This window comes from Hemicordylus capensis, chromosome 9 (genome assembly GCF_027244095.1).
Source record: "Hemicordylus capensis ecotype Gifberg chromosome 9, rHemCap1.1.pri, whole genome shotgun sequence".
In the NCBI taxonomy this organism is placed as follows: domain Eukaryota; kingdom Metazoa; phylum Chordata; class Lepidosauria; order Squamata; family Cordylidae; genus Hemicordylus; species Hemicordylus capensis.
The window spans coordinates 7,955,382-7,975,685 of NC_069665.1; the positions used below are offsets into that span (position 1 = coordinate 7,955,382).

General features: G+C 45.2%; 1 protein-coding gene across 1 annotated transcript; it reads right to left on the reverse strand.

Moving 5' to 3' along the window:
• Window positions 1–1,547: 1,547 nt before the first annotated feature.
• LOC128334468 (galanin receptor type 1-like) lies at window positions 1,548–15,312 on the reverse strand. Its single transcript, XM_053271333.1, has 3 exons — window positions 14,623–15,312; window positions 11,890–11,955; window positions 1,548–1,865 (listed from the first exon to the last, which is right to left on the reverse strand). The coding sequence occupies exons 1-3, from the start codon at window positions 15,310–15,312 to the stop codon at window positions 1,548–1,550; spliced, it is 1,074 nt and encodes a 357-aa protein (XP_053127308.1).
• Between the last annotated feature and the right edge of the window lie 4,992 nt (window positions 15,313–20,304).

A 20,304-nucleotide genomic window follows, 5' to 3' on the forward strand; every position in this document is an offset into this window, starting at 1 on the left:
GACTAACAAGCAGAAGGTTGCTGGTTCGAATCCCCACTGGTACTATAGCGGGCAGCAGTGATATAGGAAGATGCTGAAAGCCATCATCTCGTACTGCGTGGGAGGAGGCCATGATCAACCCCTCTATTCTACCAAAGACAACCATAGGGCTCTGTGGGCACCAGGAATTGGAATCTACTCGACAGCACATTTTACCTTTAGGACTGCGACAATGGAGCCTGGGCCTGCCTCCCCCATTATTTATTTATTCGATTTTTATACCGCCCTTCTGAGCTGGCTCAGGGCGGTTTACAATTAAAAAACATGATCACTTCCCCCTTCTACCTAGATTTTTGCTGAAAGATGACCAAAAATCCAGAATGCATGTAGCCTTGAAGCTGGGTAGGATGTCCTACCCAGTTTATGCTCAGAAGAACTGCCTTATTTTATTGAATACTTGCACAATTGTGGTACAATGTCCACAGGTACAATTATCCACACGTTATGTTGAACACAATAACACAGTCCACTTTCTCTCTGTACTCTTCATTTCAGGGCCTTGTACCTTTGAGAATGACCACAGGTCTAGTCATTCACACAAAAGCATGTAAGAGTGTGAAGACGTGTTTGTACACTCATACAACATCATTGGAAGCTACCTTATATGGAGTCATACCCATGGTCTAGGGTTGCCATATTCCAGCTTCCCAAATCTGGGTGGCCTAATTTGCATATTATGGTACTATGCAAATTATTATGCAGCAACTACTTTGCGTTTATTTATTGATTTGACAGACTTGTATACTTTCCCTTCCTTCTCTGCCCTACTATGTGATCGGATCCAGAGTAAAATCCGGGCAATAGTGGCAGCGCATTTGAAATCTGTATAAATCCGTGTGGAACTTAGCAGCCGGATGGAGGAGCCAAAATCATGGAGGAGCCAAAATCAAATCATCAGGGGCTACCCTGAATTCCGGGGCACATGGCAACCCTACCTTGGTCCATTAGCTCAGTATTAACACCAACTGGCAGCAGTTTTACAAAGGTTACAGGCAGGAGTCTCTCCCAGCCCTATCTGGAGATGCCAGGGAGGGAACTTGGAACTTTCTGCATGCAAGCACGCATAAGGCTGAAGAAAAGCCTCTACCTACCTTCTCCACACCCTGCATTATTCTATAAGCCTCAATCATGCCCGTGTCTTATGCGCCTTCCTTCCAAATCAAACAGTCCCAAATATTGTAACCTTGCCTTCTAAGAGCACCACTGCAAATATTTGTATAGTGCTTTTCAACAAAAGCTCTCAAAGTGGTATACACATAAAAATAAATAATAAATACAATACCTTATTTTTCCAAATAGAAGAAAACTCTGAACTTAAGACCATCCTCTTAGAAAGTAGAGGTTAAATATACTTATACCTGCATTTACTCAAAATGAACAGGACTCTGAATTTAAAACCACCTCCTGATTTCTAATATCAAAAAACTTGGGGGAAACCTAGCCTCGGATTCAGGTTTAATACAGTGAGGTGGTTTCTTCCAGCCACACTTTGATTTTCCAGTTCTGTGTCACACAGTCGTTGTTGAGTGAGTCGTGGAAAGGTTCTCCATGCGGACCCTCGCCAGCTTTGTGGCAGGGGCCGGCTGACGGAAGGCTTTGCATGTGAAGGCTTGCTGGCAGGCTTTGCGGAAATTCTCCGACAGGAAAGCATAGATGATGGGGTTGATGCAAGAGTTCCCGTAGGCCAAGCAGTGAGAGACGATGCGGAACGTGAAGGTAATATTGTTCAGTGGGAAGTGCCCAAACTCGGCCCACATGGTGATGATGTGGTGGGGTAGCCAGGAGATCAGGAAAACGGCAACCATCAGGAACACCATCTGTGCTGTCTGCAAAAAAGACAGGCAACCAGATGTTAAATCCATGTGCAGTACAATGTGGGCTGCGTAGGTACTTCAAATCTAGGTTTAATGTGGGTTACCAGCATCAGTATGATTGTGTGAACCCAGGCCAAGTTAAGAATTTTAAGATTTATCTTGGGTCATAAACCATCTTGGTCTGGGTTCACACAACCACACCAAACCTAGATTTGAACAATTACGTGGATCAGGCCTTTGTTAGTTCAGCGGTTCCCAACCTTTTAAACCAAGGTTAATCACCCCTTCTGTCACAAACCTTCAGATCAGGTATGCCATAGAGGTGTATACACAAATTTAAATGTTACAGTGATGAGATAGGCTGCTCCAGTCACTGAAGAAGCTTTGAGCAGAACTACCATTCCCTGCTCGCCCCTGCAAGCTCTCAACACGCGCCCGCACCAGTGCTGGGTGGGCAATTAAAGGGAAACTTGTCAATGGCAGGTTACCACATAAGCAGTATAGGCAGTCGCCTATGGCGGCAAATCTTGGGGAGCAGCATCTTGGAGGGAAACTATATTTTCTTTTTAATCTTTATAAATGCTGCTGTGTAGTGGAGGAGGCTCCACCCGCCTCCTAAACCATCACAGGAGGTGAGGTCGGTCACTGGAGGACGGTGGCGAAAGAGGTCCTCCCTCAAGCCCGGCTTACTTGCAAATGAGACAGAGCAGCCCTCTGCCCACGTGCTAAGTTCTTTTGCTCTGATGCCTTCTGGTGGTAGGGCCCGGGATTTCTGTCATCGGAAATCCCCCTTTACTGAATTGCCCAGCCCTGGCTACCTTTCCCATTCACAATAATGCTCCAGATAGCTAACATCAATATATTAAAGCAAGCCAATATAGTATGGGGTTGGGGGGGAGAGATGACAAAAACAATCCTTTTACAAAACCTCCAAGGAAGGCAAATAAAACAGGTTTTTTTTTTTAAAAAGGAAGGCAGACTGTTTTGGCCAAAATTTGGGGTTCCACTTTTGCAGAAGAGAAAGGCAGGTAGGTTGGGGAGGGAGGGAAATTTGCCCTTTCAACTCATTTGAGCTGGATTTCTCCACCCAATACCACGGTATTCTCGGCATGGCCCTTTTCACGCTGGTTCCTTTGGGATGTGTAGTGTCGACGTCTGGAGCTGCATTGGATTTTTCATCCCAGCGTCATGGCAGAAGTACAAGACTCACGTTGGCCCTTGCAGCAGCAAAGTGCTGTTGGAAATACGGTGTAATTATGTCGCTCTTGGTTACCTCTCTGAATCCAGGCATTTTGTTCTGAATGCCCTGTGTTAGGCTCGGAGGATACAGAGCCATTTGGGGCTGAATAGATGTTCAACAGCACACACAGCAGGACAATTATTTATTCAATAATTCTGGAAAGTAATTACTGTACAAAGCAATTTATGGGGGGGGGGAGGTGCAAGAGGAAACACAGGTTGAGAAAAGTCTTTCTCTCTCTCTCTCTCTCATTAAGAAACAGGGAAACAGTACCCAGGTTAGTACATGAGCCAGCTGGGGGGCAGGGGGTGGGGTGGACTCTCATTGTGATCTTTGACAAGATCTATGCCCCTAGAGGTGGGAAATACACAACAGGATTACAAACATTTCAGCTTTCAGTGTGTTATCGTGCTTGGGTTGTTCTTACCATCAGGCCTGCAGCAGCAGTCAAAGGTGTTTTAAAAGCTTTTAAAAGTTTTCAGAACACAAGAAAAATACTACAAAATTGCTGCAGTGTTGCCAGAGGAATGGAAATGAACATTGGCAGGAAAGTTCTCCAAAGATGACTCCATGCAGAGAGCACAATAATGTGTTCATTGTTACCCTAACCCCGACTCTAATCCTCACTCTAAATTTCCTCTGGGCAAAAATGACTGCAATTTTACCCAAATTGTTTGGGGGCAGGGATAAAGAAGGGGTAATAACACAGAGAAAGTTGTAAGTGCAACAGTGTTATCACCCATTTTCCATGTCGGGCGGTCGGGGGGTGGCGGGAAGGTGTGGTCAAAACTCGCTATGAGTATTCTTCCCCTGAGATCCTACTGATGGCCACGATTTGTGGGCCTGGTTCGTGGACTATCTTGTTCCCTGCACCACCAGGCCCAGGGAGTTCTTGGGCTGATCTTTTTTGTCCTACAGCGCCACCAGCACACTGGCCAAAAAGGGTACTGCTGCTTACCAGCCTGTCAGACCAGGTGGGTTGAGGAATCCATTTGGGCCAACTGGGTCTGTAAAACTGTTGCCTGAGAGAGTTGTTTTGAGACCTGAGAAGCTGAAGCTTATAAAATGAAGAAGAAGGAGAGGGAGAAGGAAGAGGTTGTAAATTCAATTTTTAATTTTTCTATGATTAAGTACATCACTCCACAAATCATATGGAAGTTAGGAGGGGAGGGACACATGAAGCCACTGTTAACATAATGAAAGAAAGGGAGCCAAATATGAATACAGCTATTTTCTTTTATTAATTCCAGGGCTTGTTTCCTGGAATTATTAATGCCAGAGCTTGTCCCCTAAAAAGTTAATTTTTCTGCCAAGGCAATACGCCATATCTTGGAGCCATCAACTCATACAAGATAGTTTCCAGTGTTTGGCTATTTCCATAGAAGCCACAACCAGGGTGGTAAGTTCTTTATGTGCTACATCTTTGTTGGACTTTCTAAAGTTAAAGAGAAACAGCTGCAGACATCACCACCTCTCTAGGCAGGGAAGCCAAGTGTTTTTTACATAGGGCAGGTTTTTAAATGTTTGGGAACGTGGGTGTTTTTATGGCTTATTGCAGTTAATGTTTATATCTTTCTTTTTTAACATTGTACAGCTCTGGTTTTCGATCTTGCTCACCACTTAGAGCAACTTTTAACAAAAAAGCACTTGATAAACATAGATGCCAGAAAGTGCCACCAGGGACTTTTACACACAGCAGGCTTTACCAAGAAGATTTACTGCAATCTTTACTGCAATCTCAAAGTAGTCCCCCAAAAATGGTGCAAATATATATATATATTTTTACCCTGGATATAAATCAGGCTACACTCTAATGCACAGTGAAAAACCCGAATTGTGTGTGAAATGCTCTCTGATAACTTGCAGGGGCTTCGGGTTAAATCTGGCCGATATGTGAACACACCCCCTCCGAGGAGATGCGAGTTAAAGAGCTTTGAAAGCCCCATGTGAAAAACTTCCAGGAGGCTTTACAGACAGGGCTGTTACCCTGAATCTCCTCCAGAAGAGAGTGTGTGTGTTCACACACCAGCCAAATTTGCCCCAAAGTCCCTCTGAGATCCTTGGAAGCACTCTACACACAAATCGGGCTTTGCCTTCCAAATTCTAGCCTATCTCGATGTATTTCCGGGGTTTTAAAATGCTGGTTTTAAGCAACTTTTTCTGAAAATGCCGGAGCAAATAGGGAGAGACATAGAATCATTAACATGATAAGAGGGATACTCTCTATAGAAAGTTATCTCTCTTCCACCATTGGCTAGAAGGAAAACGAGGCATGCCATGTGAACCTGCACCGAAACAAAACCCTGAGAGCAGAGTGGAGGGGCTGCTTCCCTCAATGCTGTGAGTGTGATTTGAAGTGGATTTGCTCAACATTTACCCTGCAGCATGAAGTCATGTGCAAATAACTCCCAGGTGTGATAATTGGCTGCTTTCTCCATGCCCTTTTCTGTCATTCTTTCCTTGACTGCAAAATTGTTGGTCTGGGATTGAGTCCAAGCTTGAGATCCAAAAGGGAGACATTTAACATTTAGGCACAATTAATGCTATGCTTTGGCCCAAGTAATGATCTATGAATTGATTCTTGGATGTACTGAGAGAGGACATTTATAGCAACATACTGTATTTACCAGAATCCAAGAGTAGTTCTCCCTGCCCAAGTTTTTTGATATTAGATATCAGGAGGTCATCTTAAATTCAGAATCTTGTTCCTTTCGAGTAAATGCAGGTACAACCTGTATTTAACCTCTCCTTTTTAAGGGGGGGTCATCTTAAATTCAGAGTTGTAAATAAGGGTAAATTTATTGGCATGCTTTCCTCTGGTGAACTGAAATAATCTTGGGAGGTCTGTCATTAGTTTCTGCAGCCCTTAGCTTTTTGGATACTGCAAAGAAAATCTGTTTACTATTCTCAAAAGGGGTCAAAAGACCAAAATAAAATAAAATTCAAAAATCATTCATGTAATGATTCATTTTTTAAAAAACAACAACCAAAAAACATATTTATTGGAATTTATATCCTGCTTCAAGAAACTCAAGGCAGTTTATAATACCACAGAACAATCTGTCCAAAAGAAAGATAAATCAATTTACATCCTAACAGAAGGTCAACAAAACTGAGCAGAAGCATCAGCTTGAATACTGAGAGACAGCAAAACAAAACAGTCTAACAGAAGACGGTATCCAGTCTAGGCGAGATTGAGAGGGAATTACTACTACCATAGGAGGAGTATGGGAGGAGAGCTGGGCTTGTGGTAGCAAGCATGAATTGTCCCCTTTGCTAAGCAGGCTTTGCCCTGGTTTGCATTTGAATGCATTTAATTTCTTTCCTTCTCCTGCTTTCCTGCACTCTCTTTTCTCCAGCACCACACTTGTCTAGAGACACAAACACAAGCTTGGTGTCTGGAGGGGAAACAGGGTTTGGGGTGTGCTAGGCAAAGCCTGATTTTTGCTCACCTTCCCAGCTGAGAAGTGCAAAGATCTTAAGCCCATTGCTAAAACTACCAGCAGTTATTTCTCTCTATATATAGGGTGTCTTTTTCCATTTCAAGGTCAAGGGGCCATACTGGAGAAGTCCCTGCTTCTAGTCCCTTCACTAATTCTTACTGCCTGAGCTTTAGAAGGTATCCCTCTTAGAGGATGGGGCCGCTCTGAAAAGAGCATCTGCATGCTTGCATGCTGAAGGTCCCAAATTTCCTCCCTGGCTTCTCTGGCTCTCCCTAGCATAGGGCTCCTACTACTACCGCCACTATTTATAAACTGCTTTTCAACAAAAGTTTCTAAAGCAGTTTACATAGAAATAAATAAATAGATAGATAAATAAATAAATACATAAATAAATAATCAAGATGGCCCCCTGCTCCCAAAGGGCTCACAATCTGAAAAAGAAACATAAGATAGACACCAGCAACAGCCACTGGAGGGATGCTGTGCTGGGGTTGGATAGGGCCAGCTGCTCTCCCCCTGCTAAATAAAAGAGAACCCCCACTTTAAGAGGTGTCTCTTTGCTCAGCTCGATGGACCAATGGTCTGACTTGGTATATGGCAGCTTCCTCTGTTCCTATGTTAGCCCTGGGATTATAAAGTCTGAATTAGGACCCTGAAAACAGAAATGCAACAAAAGCAATAAGGATTGCATCCAATGTGTTTTCTTTCATTAATACAGTTAATCCCTCCATTTATCCTCCTTGAAAGCTGTTTAAATGTTGAAAGCTGTTTACAGAACACAGCGTGTTGTGATGAATGGAGAAGCCTGTCGCAGGGGTGCGCATGAATGAAAAATAACTTCTGTGTTTGTATTAAGAGACAAAGAAAGGCCAGCCCTGTTGGATGCCTTTCAACACTGAAAAGGGCGGAGAGCTGGTCTTGTGGTAGCAGACATGGATCCCTTTGCTAAGCAGGATCCACCCTGGTTTGCATTTGGATGGGGGACTACATGTGTGAGCACTGTAAGATACTCCCCTTAGGGGATAATGGGGCTGCTCTGGGAAGAGCAGAAGGTTCAAAGTTCCCTCCCTGGCAGCATCTCCAGATAAAGCTGAGAGAGAGAGACTCCTGCCTGCAACCTTGGAGAATCCACTGCCAGTCTGTGCAGACAATATTGAGCTAGATCGACCAATGGTCTGACCCGGTATGAGGCAACTTCCTTTGTTCTATGTTCTGAACAGCCCGCACAGCCAATCAGGGAGAGAGAGAGGAAGGAGTTTTCTCCCTCAACTCCAGTCCGGCCAAATGCTGCATTTGGACACAATGGAGGCTGCCTGGACCAGTTTCTGGAGCAGCGAAATTCACTACCAACCGAGGGTTCAAACTGGAGTCTCCTGAGTGCAACCTCAGGATGGGACCGGAGTTGCTCGCGTTCGGACATAACAGAAAGGAAACCATGGGTCCCTGCAACTCTGGTCCCCCATTACGTGCAAACGTGGCCAATGATTTGGAAAGAGGATATGTCACCTTTTATCTGCAGTTAGAGTAATCATTTGTAGAGGCTGGATTAATTCAAAGCCTCCATCATGGTGGCTTTTTGGAGCTACAAGACATTGAATGAACAAATTGCACACAATATAGAGAAGGCAGACAGCAAACCAATGAGTTTGTGCAGAAATTGCCCTTATTTAACCAATACTGGGATAACAAAATGACCCGGAAGCTTCAGTTGGTCCAGAATGCGGTGGCCCACCTGATTCTAGGCGCTAGGAGATATGATAGTGTGACACCTGTCTTGCGGTCACAGCACTGGTTACCTGTTTGCTCTCGGGTCCAATTCAAAGTGCTGGCTCTCACCTTTAAAACCCTTCAGGGCTTAGCACCTGCTTACCTTCAGGACTGTGTTTCCCGGATAGTCCTGTCCCATTCTGTGAGATCTTCTCAGGTTGCCCTTCTTTCGGTCCCTGGTCTCAGAGAGGTCCGTAGTACTAGGGCCCGTGGAAGGACTTTCTCTGTTGCTGCCCCTTCACTTTGGAATTCTCGCCCCTCCACACACACCCAATTCGGTCTGCCTCCTCCCTTTCAGCCTTTAAGATCTTATTGGAGACATTTCTTTTCCGCCAGGTATTTGCCCTTTAAATCTTATGATGATGATGATGATTTCTTGTTTACACAGTCAGTCAGGTGTTATTGACTGGTTTGTTTTATCCAGATATCAAGTTCTTCCCAAGGACCTGGGATGGTTGAATTTTATTATCAATATTGTTAATCATCATCATCATCATCAATCATCATCATCATCATCATCATCATCATCATCATCATCATCATCTCAGATGCTGTTCTTGCCTTGTACACTGCCCTGAGTCTGTGGATTGGGCGGTATATTGAATCTTTAATTAATTAAATAATTAGATAATTTCAGGGTAATATCTAGCCATTTGGACTACTGGGTTCACTTTAAGAATAACTGTGTTAAGTATAGGATAGAAGAGGAGGATAAGAGAGACTTATTACAAAAGTGATGCAAGAGTTGTTGATTAAGGAGATAAAACCATTAATTTAGAATTAATTATGAAGTACTATTGAATAATTGATACACAGTTGTATACCTATTAATATTTTTATTCATGTGTTGTCATTTACTATCTACTATCAATCAATCAATCTTTATTGATACAGTCACAGACGAGCAAACAACCCAATACAGGTCATAGGAACAAAGGAAGCTGCCATATACTGAGTCAGACTATTGGGCCATCTAGCTCAGTATTGTCTTCACAGACTGGCAGCGGCTTCTCCAAGGTTTCAGGCAGGAGTCTCTCTCAGCCCTCTCTTGGACGTTGGATGTAACCCAACCGCCCCCTCCCCCCGATTACCTGATGTGCCTTGTAATCCCCCACCCCCGAGTTACAGTACTGCCTGCATATACTTTATAACCCTGTTGGTTTCCAAATCCTTGTGTGTAAATCTTTGTAGATATATGATGTACAAACAACCACTTTGTATATAATTGTGCTTTGGCAACATACTGTATGCTTTGGTAGTCTGTTGGTTCAATTAAAAAAATCTTGTCCTATTTACAAATAAATAAATCTTGTCCTATCTTGGAGATGCTGCCCGGGAGGGAACTTGGAACCTTCTGCTCTTCCCAGAGCGGCTCCATCCCCTGAGGGGAGTATCTTGCAGTGCTCACACATCAAGTCTCCCATTCAAATGCAACCAGGGTGGACCCTGCTTAGCTAAGGGGACAAGTCATGCTTGCTACCACAAGACAAGTGTGTGAACATAATACAGTAGCACGACTGACATAAGAACTATACCTAACAGTATCTACCTATGCTATACAGAGTAACTTTAAATTTACTGTGTTAAGTGAAATATATTTTTAATAAAAGTTCAAAGAAAAAAAGAGTATTCTAGCTATTTGCGATCTCCCTCAAGTCTTTAGAAGTCCCTTTGGGTTGAGTGTTAGAGTACTTACAATTTTCACGCATGTTCTAAAAAGCATGGAAATTGCAAGTTCAGGTGCCTACCTTAACTTCCACACCATGTGACTAGTAAAAACTTTAAACAGTCTTGAAGAGAAAACTGAGTAGGAGGGGGGCCATGATTTTTATTTATTTATTTACTTATTAGAGACATTTAATATACCGCCCACTCCGAAGACTCCGGGCGGTGCACAAAAACATGCAAACAAGGCAACATTAAAAATTTCATTCTAAATTAAAAACTAAAGTAACTAACAAAAAACCAATAGGTAAACTACAGGGCAAAAGCCTGGCAAAAAAAGAAAAGTCTTCAATAGAGATTTGAAGATCAGTAAGGAAGGGGCTAAATGATAGCAAATGATAGCGGATAAGTCAACCCTTGCTAACTTGGCAAAGAGGCACCTTTTAACGTGGTGATTCTCTTTATTGAGCAGGGGAAGAGTAAATGGTCCTATCCACCCCCAGCACAGTATCTCCAGTGACTGCTCCTGGTGTCTATCTCATGTTGCTTTTTAGATTGTGAGCCCTTTGGAGACAGGGAGCCATCTTATTTATTTATTATTTCTCTGTGTAAACTGCCCTGAACCATTTTTGGAAGGGTGGCATAGAAATCAAATCAATCAATTAAATAAATAAATAAATAAATAATAGCAGTCATCAAGTACCTGAAGGGCAGCCACTAGGAGCAAATTAACAGAGCAAATTTAATTTCACAGAGGCTTTAAATTGCAAAGGATTCCCTCTTAAGTACCTGCAAGGTAAGTCAACTGCCTGTTACAGAAATGGCTCATTTCATATATTATTGAAAAGGAAGTGGAACCAGAGAGCCAGCGTGGTGTAGTGGTTAGAGTGCTGGACTAGGACCGGGGAGACCCGAGTTCAAATCTCCATTCAGCCATGAAACTAGCTGGGTGACTCTGGGCCAGTCACTTCTCTCTCAGCCTAACCTACTTCACAGGGTTGTTGTGAAAGAGAAATTTAAGTATATAGTGCACCGCTCTGGGCTCCTTGGAGGAAGAGCGGGATATAAATGTAATAGTAGTAGTAGTAGTAGTAATAATAATAATAATTACAGTATAAGCAACAGTCAACTGTAAAGAAGGTGAATTACTTTAGTTGACACTGCAGCACAAGTATAGATTTTCACAGCCTTTCAGTCAAGGAGATCAGAATAAATTTAAGTACCCCGTTGAATCAATTACACTTTAGCACCTGATACTTATTATACATTTTGAAGAGTTTGGTCAAGGTCGTAGCTGGGCGGGGGGACACCTCTGTTCGCCCCTCTCCCCAGCGACCCCTCCGAGTAAGGGAGAAAAGTAAGAAAACAGGGAAGGTTGGAGCTGGGGGGGGGTCTCTGGGTCTCTCTTTGAACCCCGCTCAATTATAGCTCCGCCCCTGCGTTTGGTTCTTTGTGGATTTGTTTGTGCAAAATAAAGTCATACTTTGCAATTACCTACCAAATTTTGCATAAACAATCCGTATTTAATCATTTAAATAATTATTTTTTGTTTTTCATCGGAAAAAGTCATGATGATTATTATTAGAGTTCATATGTGCTAACAAAATTCAAATCAAGTTACCATTCAACTGTCATCGCAATGCAAAGGACAGATTTACTGTTACAAATCACAAGCAACGTGATTGAAAATAGTTACGGAAACAGTAATAGAAGCTTCCCTTGATAGGAGCTATCTATTTTGGCGTTCCTATTGGTTCTTTATTCCTCAAAGCGTAATCTAGGCAAAATTACTTTGCCTGGTAAACAACAGGCTTTGCCTGCTAGTACAAAAGGTTTTCTGAATAAAAATACAACATCTCAGTGTTTCAAAGTGCTTGGCTGAGGGTTTGGTTTTGTTGGTTTTTTTTTTTTAAAAAATTACCTTTCTTTTTGATCTCTCTGACTTCTTGGAGATATTCTTCACCTTTTTATGAAGATGATATAAAACCTGAGAAGAGAGAAGAAGAAAAAGAACATCTAGCTTTATTGCATGATAGAAGTTTCTTGCAGAGAAGTGTCTGCAAGGTTTTGACTTTCAGAAGAACGATGATCATTATCTCTCCCAGCATTTGTCAGCTATGGCTAGGCACAGGGCTTTGCCATCAGCAATCATGGAAAGTCTTTCCCGGCATTTAAGAACTTATCCATGTGGAAGTGGTGTCATGGAAACCCTGGCTCCTGTTCTCTTGTACTGTAACTTCTACAAGGATATTACAGCTCCTTTTACATCTCCTCTTCTTTGTTTACATCCTGGGCATTCTGATGGCTTTTGTACTTATATACTAATTGCAGATTAGTATACAACTAATGAAAATTAGTTAACCACAACTGATGTGACTTGGAGAAGCCACTGCCAGTCTGTGTAGACAATACTGGGCTAGATCATGGACCAATGGTCTGACTCAGTATATGGCAGCTTCCTATGTTCCTAAACTGGAGACTCCAGAGTGAATCCTCGGGTTGTGCAATGGATGGCACCGGAATGCAACCAGAGATCAGAGAGCTACTTGGGAGTGGCTCAGTTTAAGGACTGAGTTCAACGGCTGAGTTGAACTCAGTTTAACTGCTGCAAGTTTGGTGTCGATACAGGATCTTTGGTATGGCCCATCTGTTCACATAGTGAAGCAGCCACCGAGTGGATTTTGGGTGCCCGCTCTCTACTTATGTGTGGAGAGGCCACTGTTCTATCTCACCTGGAGAAGCCTAAACAAGTGGCCACCTCTGCGTATAGTTCAGGATGTGGACAGGCTGGTTGTGGCTGCTTTGAAGTGAGGGGGAAGGACTCTGTGCAGGCTGAGGAGCGCTCTCTTCTCCATTTTTTAATTCTCAGAGCTGAACTCTGGCAATCCAGCACCAAGCCCTGTATCTGTGTACCCCGGTCTAACACGTTAGCATCTGGGGCCAGAGCATGAAGAAAGAGCTGTTAAGGCTGATTGCAAATGGAGGAGGCTTCATCATCATCAATCATCATCATCATCATCATCATCATCATCTACTAGTATGAATATTTATATACTCACCCCATTCACAGAACCGTATCTACCTGGGCACAGTCTCTGACCTGGGTATGCATGGTTGTATGAATGGATATGTGTGTGAATACATCCATTCACACAACCATGCATACCCAGGTCAGAGGCTGCACCCAGGTAGATATGGTTGTGTGAATGGGCTGATGCTTTTCAACAAACGTTCTCAGAGCAGTTTACATAGAAAAATAAATGTAAGAGAAAAAAAGATAGTCCCTCATCCCCAAAGAGATCACAATCTGAAAATAAACACAAAGTAGGCATCAGTAACAGCCACTGGAGGAATGCTGCTGTGCTTGGGGTTGGATAGGGCCAGTTGCTCTCCCACATTCTTCCCAAATCCGGGTGGCCTCATTTGTATATTATGCAAACCATGCGTCAATTAATTTGCATTTTATATGTATTTATTTAGGTAGATTTGTGTACTTTCCCCTCCTTCTCTGCCCTCCCATGTGATTGGATCCAGAGTAAAATCTGGGCAATCAGGGCAGCGCATTTGAAATCCATGTAAATCCGGGTGAAATTTAGCAGCCGGGTGGAGGAGCCAAAATCTGGGGGCTACCCTAAATTCCGGGGGACATGGCAACCCTAAGTAAGCAGGGGTTAGAAGCCCGGAGCTTTGGCTTCTCCTCGAATTCAGGCTGGCCCCGATCCATAGCAGATGCCTGAGGAAGTTGGCCTCCCCGCTCCTCAGGAATAGGTCCATAGGGTGAGAGGCCACAAGCAACTGGATGAGCACTTGGCCCCATTAGGGTTACCAGGTCCTCAGAGCTCCTGCAACGGCAGGAGGGGCAGCAAGGACTGTCTGCTCAGGGTCTGTCAAATCTAAGGGAGAGGAAGTCTCAGCTGGACCATGCTCATCCTCCGAGAGCAGGTCTGCAACTAACGCTAGGCCCCCCAGCTGTTTTTGGACTCCAACTCCCATAATCACCAGCCACAGTGGCATCCAGCCAAGGATTATGGGAATTGTAGGCCAACGTCTGCAGGAGGGCCAAAGTTGAACAGTCCTGTCCAACCCAGAGCCTACTCTGGATTGGAGTCTGGGTGGGTATTAGCAAGGGTCACTTGTAACAGGATCCACAGATCTTTTTGGCTATAACTCCCAGCATCACCAACTGCAACAACCTTTGGCTGGGGGATCATAGGGGTTGTAGTCAACCACTTCTGGGAATCCCTGTCACAGGGACCATTGGTTCTGATCAGTGTTCCTTGTAGCAGGAATGCCCAAAAACTGTTAACTACAACTCCCGACATCTCCAACTGCAATGGCCTTTGGCTGAGAATTACGGGAGTTGTAGTCAACAACACCTGGAATCATGGCGTACCCACGGGACTTTTTTTTGGGGGGGAGGCTGTAATCTTACCTGAGAAAAAGCCTCATTGAATGCAATGGGACTGGCTCAATCCAGGGGGGCACTGCCCCCCGTGGCCCCGCTCTGGACACCCATGCTCCCTGTTACTGGGGACACTCACTGGTCCTGACACCCTGCTTCCAAACTAATCCACAATGAGAAGAATCGGGGTGTCCCATCCGACCCCCACCACCACCCCCCCTCACCTCTGTCCCCGCTTGCCCCATCACCCACCTTGGCATAGCAGCATGTGATGAGCAGAAGGGGCAGCAGATAACCCACCGCCAGGATGGACGCTTTGTAGATATGCTTGGCTGCCGAAAGACCAGTCCAGAGTTCCCAGCAGAAGGAGCTGTTGGGCGCTTGCTGCGGCCCGATCACGAGGGCCTGGTGCTGGGCCACGGGGATGGCGATGAGCAGAGAGAGGAACCAGATGGCGCCCACGCCCAGGGTGGCGTTACGCCGGCTGCGGATGCACAGAGAGCGCCGGGCGTGCACCACGGCGATGTACCTGTCCACCGACATGGCCACCAGGGTAAAGATGCTGACCAGCATGGTCGCCATAGCTAGGTAGTGCACCCACTTACAGAAGAAGGCGCCGAAGATCCACTCTGGCAGGGAGTAGATGGTGGCTTGGAAGGGGACACAGAAGAGCAGGAAGGAGGTGTCGGCGATGCTCAGGTTGAGAATGAAGGTGTTGGTGGCACTCCGGGAGGGCCGCCCACCTGGCCGGGGGCGCCCGAGGACCACCAGCACCAGGGAGTTCCCCAACATGCCCAGAAGGAAGATCACTCCAAACAAGACAGGTACGATCACCATCTCCGGGCCACTTCTGGACATGCTCAGTCCACAAGACGACGCATTGCCTGAGTTGGTCCTCAAGTCCTGGTCACAAGTAGTGGTGTTGGCCAGGAGGGAGAACATATTCTCCTCTGTGGATCTGGGTCAGTTCATGGCAGGGGACAGTCCCAAGGGGACAATCCTAGCTGTCTTGGGTCCCTCAAGGGAGACGATGGGTCTGTGCATTGTTCTGGAGGCTGGGGGCCCTGGTGCCTGGTGCCTCCTCCAGGAAGAAGACCTATCAGATTCCAGATGCTCTCTCTCTCCAGATGCCTCCTCCAGTGGGGCGGCCAAGGCTAGGATTTTCCCCAAAGCGGGTGTGTCCAGACAGCTGGGTAAGAATCTTTTCTGGGTTTGCTCTTCGTCTGAATGAAATCTGGGCTCAAGAGAGCTAAACAGATGCTGATGCTAGAGAAGCTGTTGGTTTAAGGCTATGCGAGGGAGAATCAGACAGAGAGCAGCAGGCTGAGCTGTTTCCAGCCCCTCCTTCCCTCGCTCTGTAGCCAGAGGGAGGGGAGAAGGCTCTCAGCTGAGCAGAGAAAGCACTTGGAGTGTTTTTACACATGTTACTACCAGCACAATTTCCCTTCCTGTTTTCTGCAGCATGCAAGTAGAAAACCTACCGTGATGGACGTTGCTGTCAGATGGAGATGGGGCCATGTCTCAGTGGTAGAGCACAAAGCTTGCATGATGAAGGTCCCAGGTTCGATTCCTGACATCTTCAGAGAAAGGCAATGCCAAAGATAGCTCACTCCCCTGCCGCCCTGCCATTGTGGTACCTTGGAGAGGTGGGACTTCTGGGGTTGGGGTTGTAGCACAGTGGAAGAGACCATCTGCTTTGCATGCAAAAGATCCTAGATTCATCTCCAGCCATTTCCAGATTGGAGGAAATGCTTGCCTAACACCATCGTGAGCTGCTGCCAGTCAGTGTAGACAGTGCTGAGCTCGGTGGATCAATGGTCTGACTCAGCGCAAGGCAGCTTCGTTTGTGCTCCATACTCTGCACTGCATCCACAAGACAGAGAGATAAGAGCTGGAAAAAATGCCTTTCGTGTCATGTGCGACAACATGCTAAATAAACCACAAGGAGACAGGCACCTCTAGAGGGACTCCAAAGATGTGAGCCGAGAGGCAAAGCAGGGGAGAACACTGCAAGGGCAGTGTCAATCAGGAAGTTGAATGGGCAGCTATGGTCAAGTCGCTTCACCTGTAACCCATCTCTAAGGCCTGGTGAGAAGTTAAAATGGGGCAACCATTATACACATTTCCCTGTATTCATGGAAAGAAGGCCAAATACAGAACAAAATGTGGGCTCTATCTTTTTAGTAAAGCCACTGTGTTTGAAGAGTAGTATAGCAAGCTTTTGAAATGCACAGAGCTCTTCTTCAGATCTGGCCTTGGTAATCAGCTCAGGGCTCAACTCCCTTCATAGCCTGAACTAACTTGTGCACTTTCCCCCTTCTGTTTTATACCTGTCTCACCCTTTTCCTGACCAAAGAAGAGATTTTTGCAAAAGTGAGCTTGCTGTACTCACTCTTGTCAATGCAATTGACTCCACTGAAGGTACCATGCAATAAATAAAAATAATAATAAATAACATTTACATGATCTGGGATTCGGTCAGCAAATAGGAGATCTTATTTTCTGAAAGGTTTTCTGAGACAGCTCCCAGGAGGATTTCACATTTATGGAGGGCTGTGATAATAACGCAAATAAAAGTGGGCAGCACTGTTCGTATTCTTGCATATGCCCTCTTTGAATATGCAAAATTAGCTCCAAACCTTTGAACAGTTTGCGAACTGAAGTATTGCTGGTCAGCTTTTTTGGTTACAGGCAGGAATCTCTGCAAGCCTTACCTGGAATTGCCAGGGAGTGAACCTGAAGGTGCTTTGTTGCTACTACTACTATTTATATACCACTTTCTAACAGATGTCCTCAAAGTGGTTCACACAGAAAAATTAAGTAAACAAATAAGATGGCCTCATCCTTTAAGATAGGGGTTCCCAACCAGATGTATTCCAAATGTTGCTGAACTAAAACTCCCATCAACCCCAGCAACAATTTATTGTATGTATCTGGATAAAGGTTGGGAATGTTGGAGATGCAGCTCCTGACGACATCTTCTCCTAGCACCAACAGCCCTATTGACCACTACTTGGGCATTAAGGGTAGAGACAGCCAGGAATGGCATTTCCCCTCCGACCATGCTTTCTCTGTCCTCTGATTCCCCTTTGTTAGACTGATATAGTCTCAGGTTTCATGCTCTCACCTGGGACTTTTACACACATGGCTTCTAGTTTGCATCTCCTCCGGAATGGAGGATGCGAATCCACATATCAGCTGGATTCACCCCGAAGTCCCTGCGAGTTATCAGAGACCAGTTCACACATGATTCTGCTTTTCCCCAAATTACTGCTGCGCATTCTAGTTTGGCCCGAATTATGTCCAGGGTAAAAAAAATTCCTCTATTTGCCGCAGCTTTTTTTTTTTTAAAACCCAAGCTTTCTGGTATGCTCCACATTTTGGGGGTATACCAGAATTTTTGCTCCACATTTTTGGGGCATACCAGAAAGCTCAGGTTTTCTTTTTTAAAAAGCTGCCGCGAATGGAGGATTTTTTTTTAACCCCGGACATAATTTGGGCCAAACTATGTGCATGTGTGGAGTGATGTGTGGAGTGGCCATTGACAGTAATTTGGCTCCCCGCCCCCCCCCAAACCCCTCACACTTTCACAAGGCTAAATGCAGGGGAGTTTGACAGTTGTGTTCGGTCTGGACTGCTCTTTGAGTGATTTGCAATTGCAAGTGTGTGGGGGGGGAGGGTTTGTGGCAGATTGGTGAAATTCTGGGGAGGGAGTCCAGAAAGGGAGGGGGAGGGATAAATTCCTGAGTTAAATGTTCTGGACTAATTAAAGGACAATTCCCTTGGAACTGGCCCTATCCAACCCCAGCACAGCATCCTTCCAGTGGCTGTTGCTGGTGTTTACCCTTATGTTTCTTCTTTAGATTGTAAGCCCCTTTGGGACAGGGAATCATCTTATTTATGTATTCTTTATTTTTCTAAGTAAACTGCTTTGGAAACTTTGTTGAAAAGCGGTATATAAGTATAAGTAGTAGTAGTGTAGAAAATACTGAGCCAGATGGACCCATGGTCCGACTTGGTATAAGGCAGTTTCCTATGTTCCTAGTCCACTAGACTGATTCCATGCACCTGATCATGTGGACCAGGGCTGCTCAACTTTGGCCCTCCTGCAGATGTTGGCCTACAACTCCCATAATCCCTGGCTATTGGCCACTGTGGCTGGGGATTATGGGAGTTGTAGTCCAACAACAGCTGGGGGCCCTAAGTTGAGCAGGCCTGATGTAGCCTATAGGGAGACTAAGATGAATGACACTGCAATGCGCTGGATCCTTCCAAATGGCCATGGGATGCATTGACTTTCCGAATGGCCAATGGTTATTCAAAAATTCCATGCATTCCTATGGCCATTTGGGTTATGGGGGAGAACAGGTTATGGGTCTTGGGATGGGGGAGTACAAGGGTTATGGGGAGAACAAAGTGGTAGGGGAACCAGGGGTATAGCTAGGGGTGATGGGGCCCGTGTTCACCCCTCTTCCTGGAAGTTGCTCAGAATGAGGGAGATAATGAAGAAAATAGGGAGGAGTGGAGCTGGGGACCCCTCAGGAGCTGGGGGCCCCTCGGGAGCTGTTGAGCCTGGGTCCTTTGAACTCATCTGCTCAATTATAGCAACACCCCTGAGGGGAACCATGAATAGTGCCCAGAGGTCCTTGAAGGAAGGACAAGAAATACATGTAAAGAAAACAGGAAAATGAAGGAGGGTGTTCTCTTCTCTTGAGCTTTCCTGAGGCATCTAATCAGCCACTAGACCAGATGGACCTCCGGCCCAACTCCAGGAGTATCATTGCATTACGTCCTCTCTCTTCAGGACAGAGTATGTAAATTGGCCGGAACAGCTTCTAAAACAAATGCTAACTGGAGGATTATATAACAGAGAGCTTTGGTTCTTTTAGATGCTCTTCACCTGAGTGTGGCAGTCTCAGGTTGCTGAAGAGCTTTTATTATGCTGCCTGGATTTGATTATGAATGCTGACGCTGTAGAGCTCCCTTCATCAGACTTCCTAAAAAATATATTAAAAAACACTTGAAAAATCATGGACAGCACACCACGATAATTTAGCAGAATAGGTTGCAAGTACATTTGATGCAGAGATGGGTTAAGTAGGCTTCTCCGGCAGCAGAACTTTGAACAGGATGCTCACGAAAACATTTCCATTTGCATGCTTCTTTCTGTGGAATCTCTGCTGTGGATTGAAAGAGGAGCCTGAGAGGCTGGATTCTCAAGATAATATGGAGGTGAGGTGATGCTGTCAGATGGCCCTAAGGATAAGATGCTAATGGAGAGGAATGACAGACCAAATGCAGAAGAACCTACATAGATGTTGGGATTTTTCCATAGGCATGGTCTCAGTTATTTGTTGGTTCATGCTTCTCTGTTTGAATGTATCTATGTACTGGCTTGCCACCTAATGGCACAGTGGGGAAATGACTTGACTAACAAGCCAGAGGTTGCCAGTTCGAATCCCCGCTGGTATGTTTCCCAGACTTTGGGAAATACCGTAAAATATTCCCCTCAGGGGATGGAGCCACTCTGGGAAGAGCAGAAGGTTCCAAGTTCCCTCCCTGGCAGCATCTCCAGGGAGGGCTGAGAGAGATTCCTCCCTGCAACCTTGGAGAAGCCGCTGCCAGTCTGTGTAGACAATACTGAGCTAGGTGGACCTGTGGTCTGACTCAGTATATGGCAGCTTCCTATGTTCCTATCTCTCTGGTGTATTTCCTAAATAAACTACTTTACTTAGAAATTTAACTCCATGACTCCAGACAAAATTAATGACCAATGCTCTTTTTACCTGTACACTTCTGCTGCAACTGGAGGCAGATAAATAATCTAAGCCCTCCAAACTCATAACAGGGTGGGTGAGAGGAAATGGAGTAGGGGCAAGGGGGTGCCTTGGACCCAGGGACAATTGTCCCCCTCCCCAGTTCCATTGTCCCTAC

Coding starts and splice junctions, on each gene's coding strand:
- LOC128334468 (XM_053271333.1), bottom strand. CDS start 15,312: ATGTTCTCCCTCCTGGCCAACACCACTACTTGTGACCAGGACTTGAGG. Junction 11,956..14,622: donor TCACATGCTGCTATGCCAAG/GTGGGTGATGGG, acceptor CTCTCTTCTCAG/GTTTTATATCATCTTCATAA. Junction 1,866..11,889: donor CAGAGAGATCAAAAAGAAAG/GTAATTTTTTAA, acceptor TCTTTTTTGCAG/ACAGCACAGATGGTGTTCCT.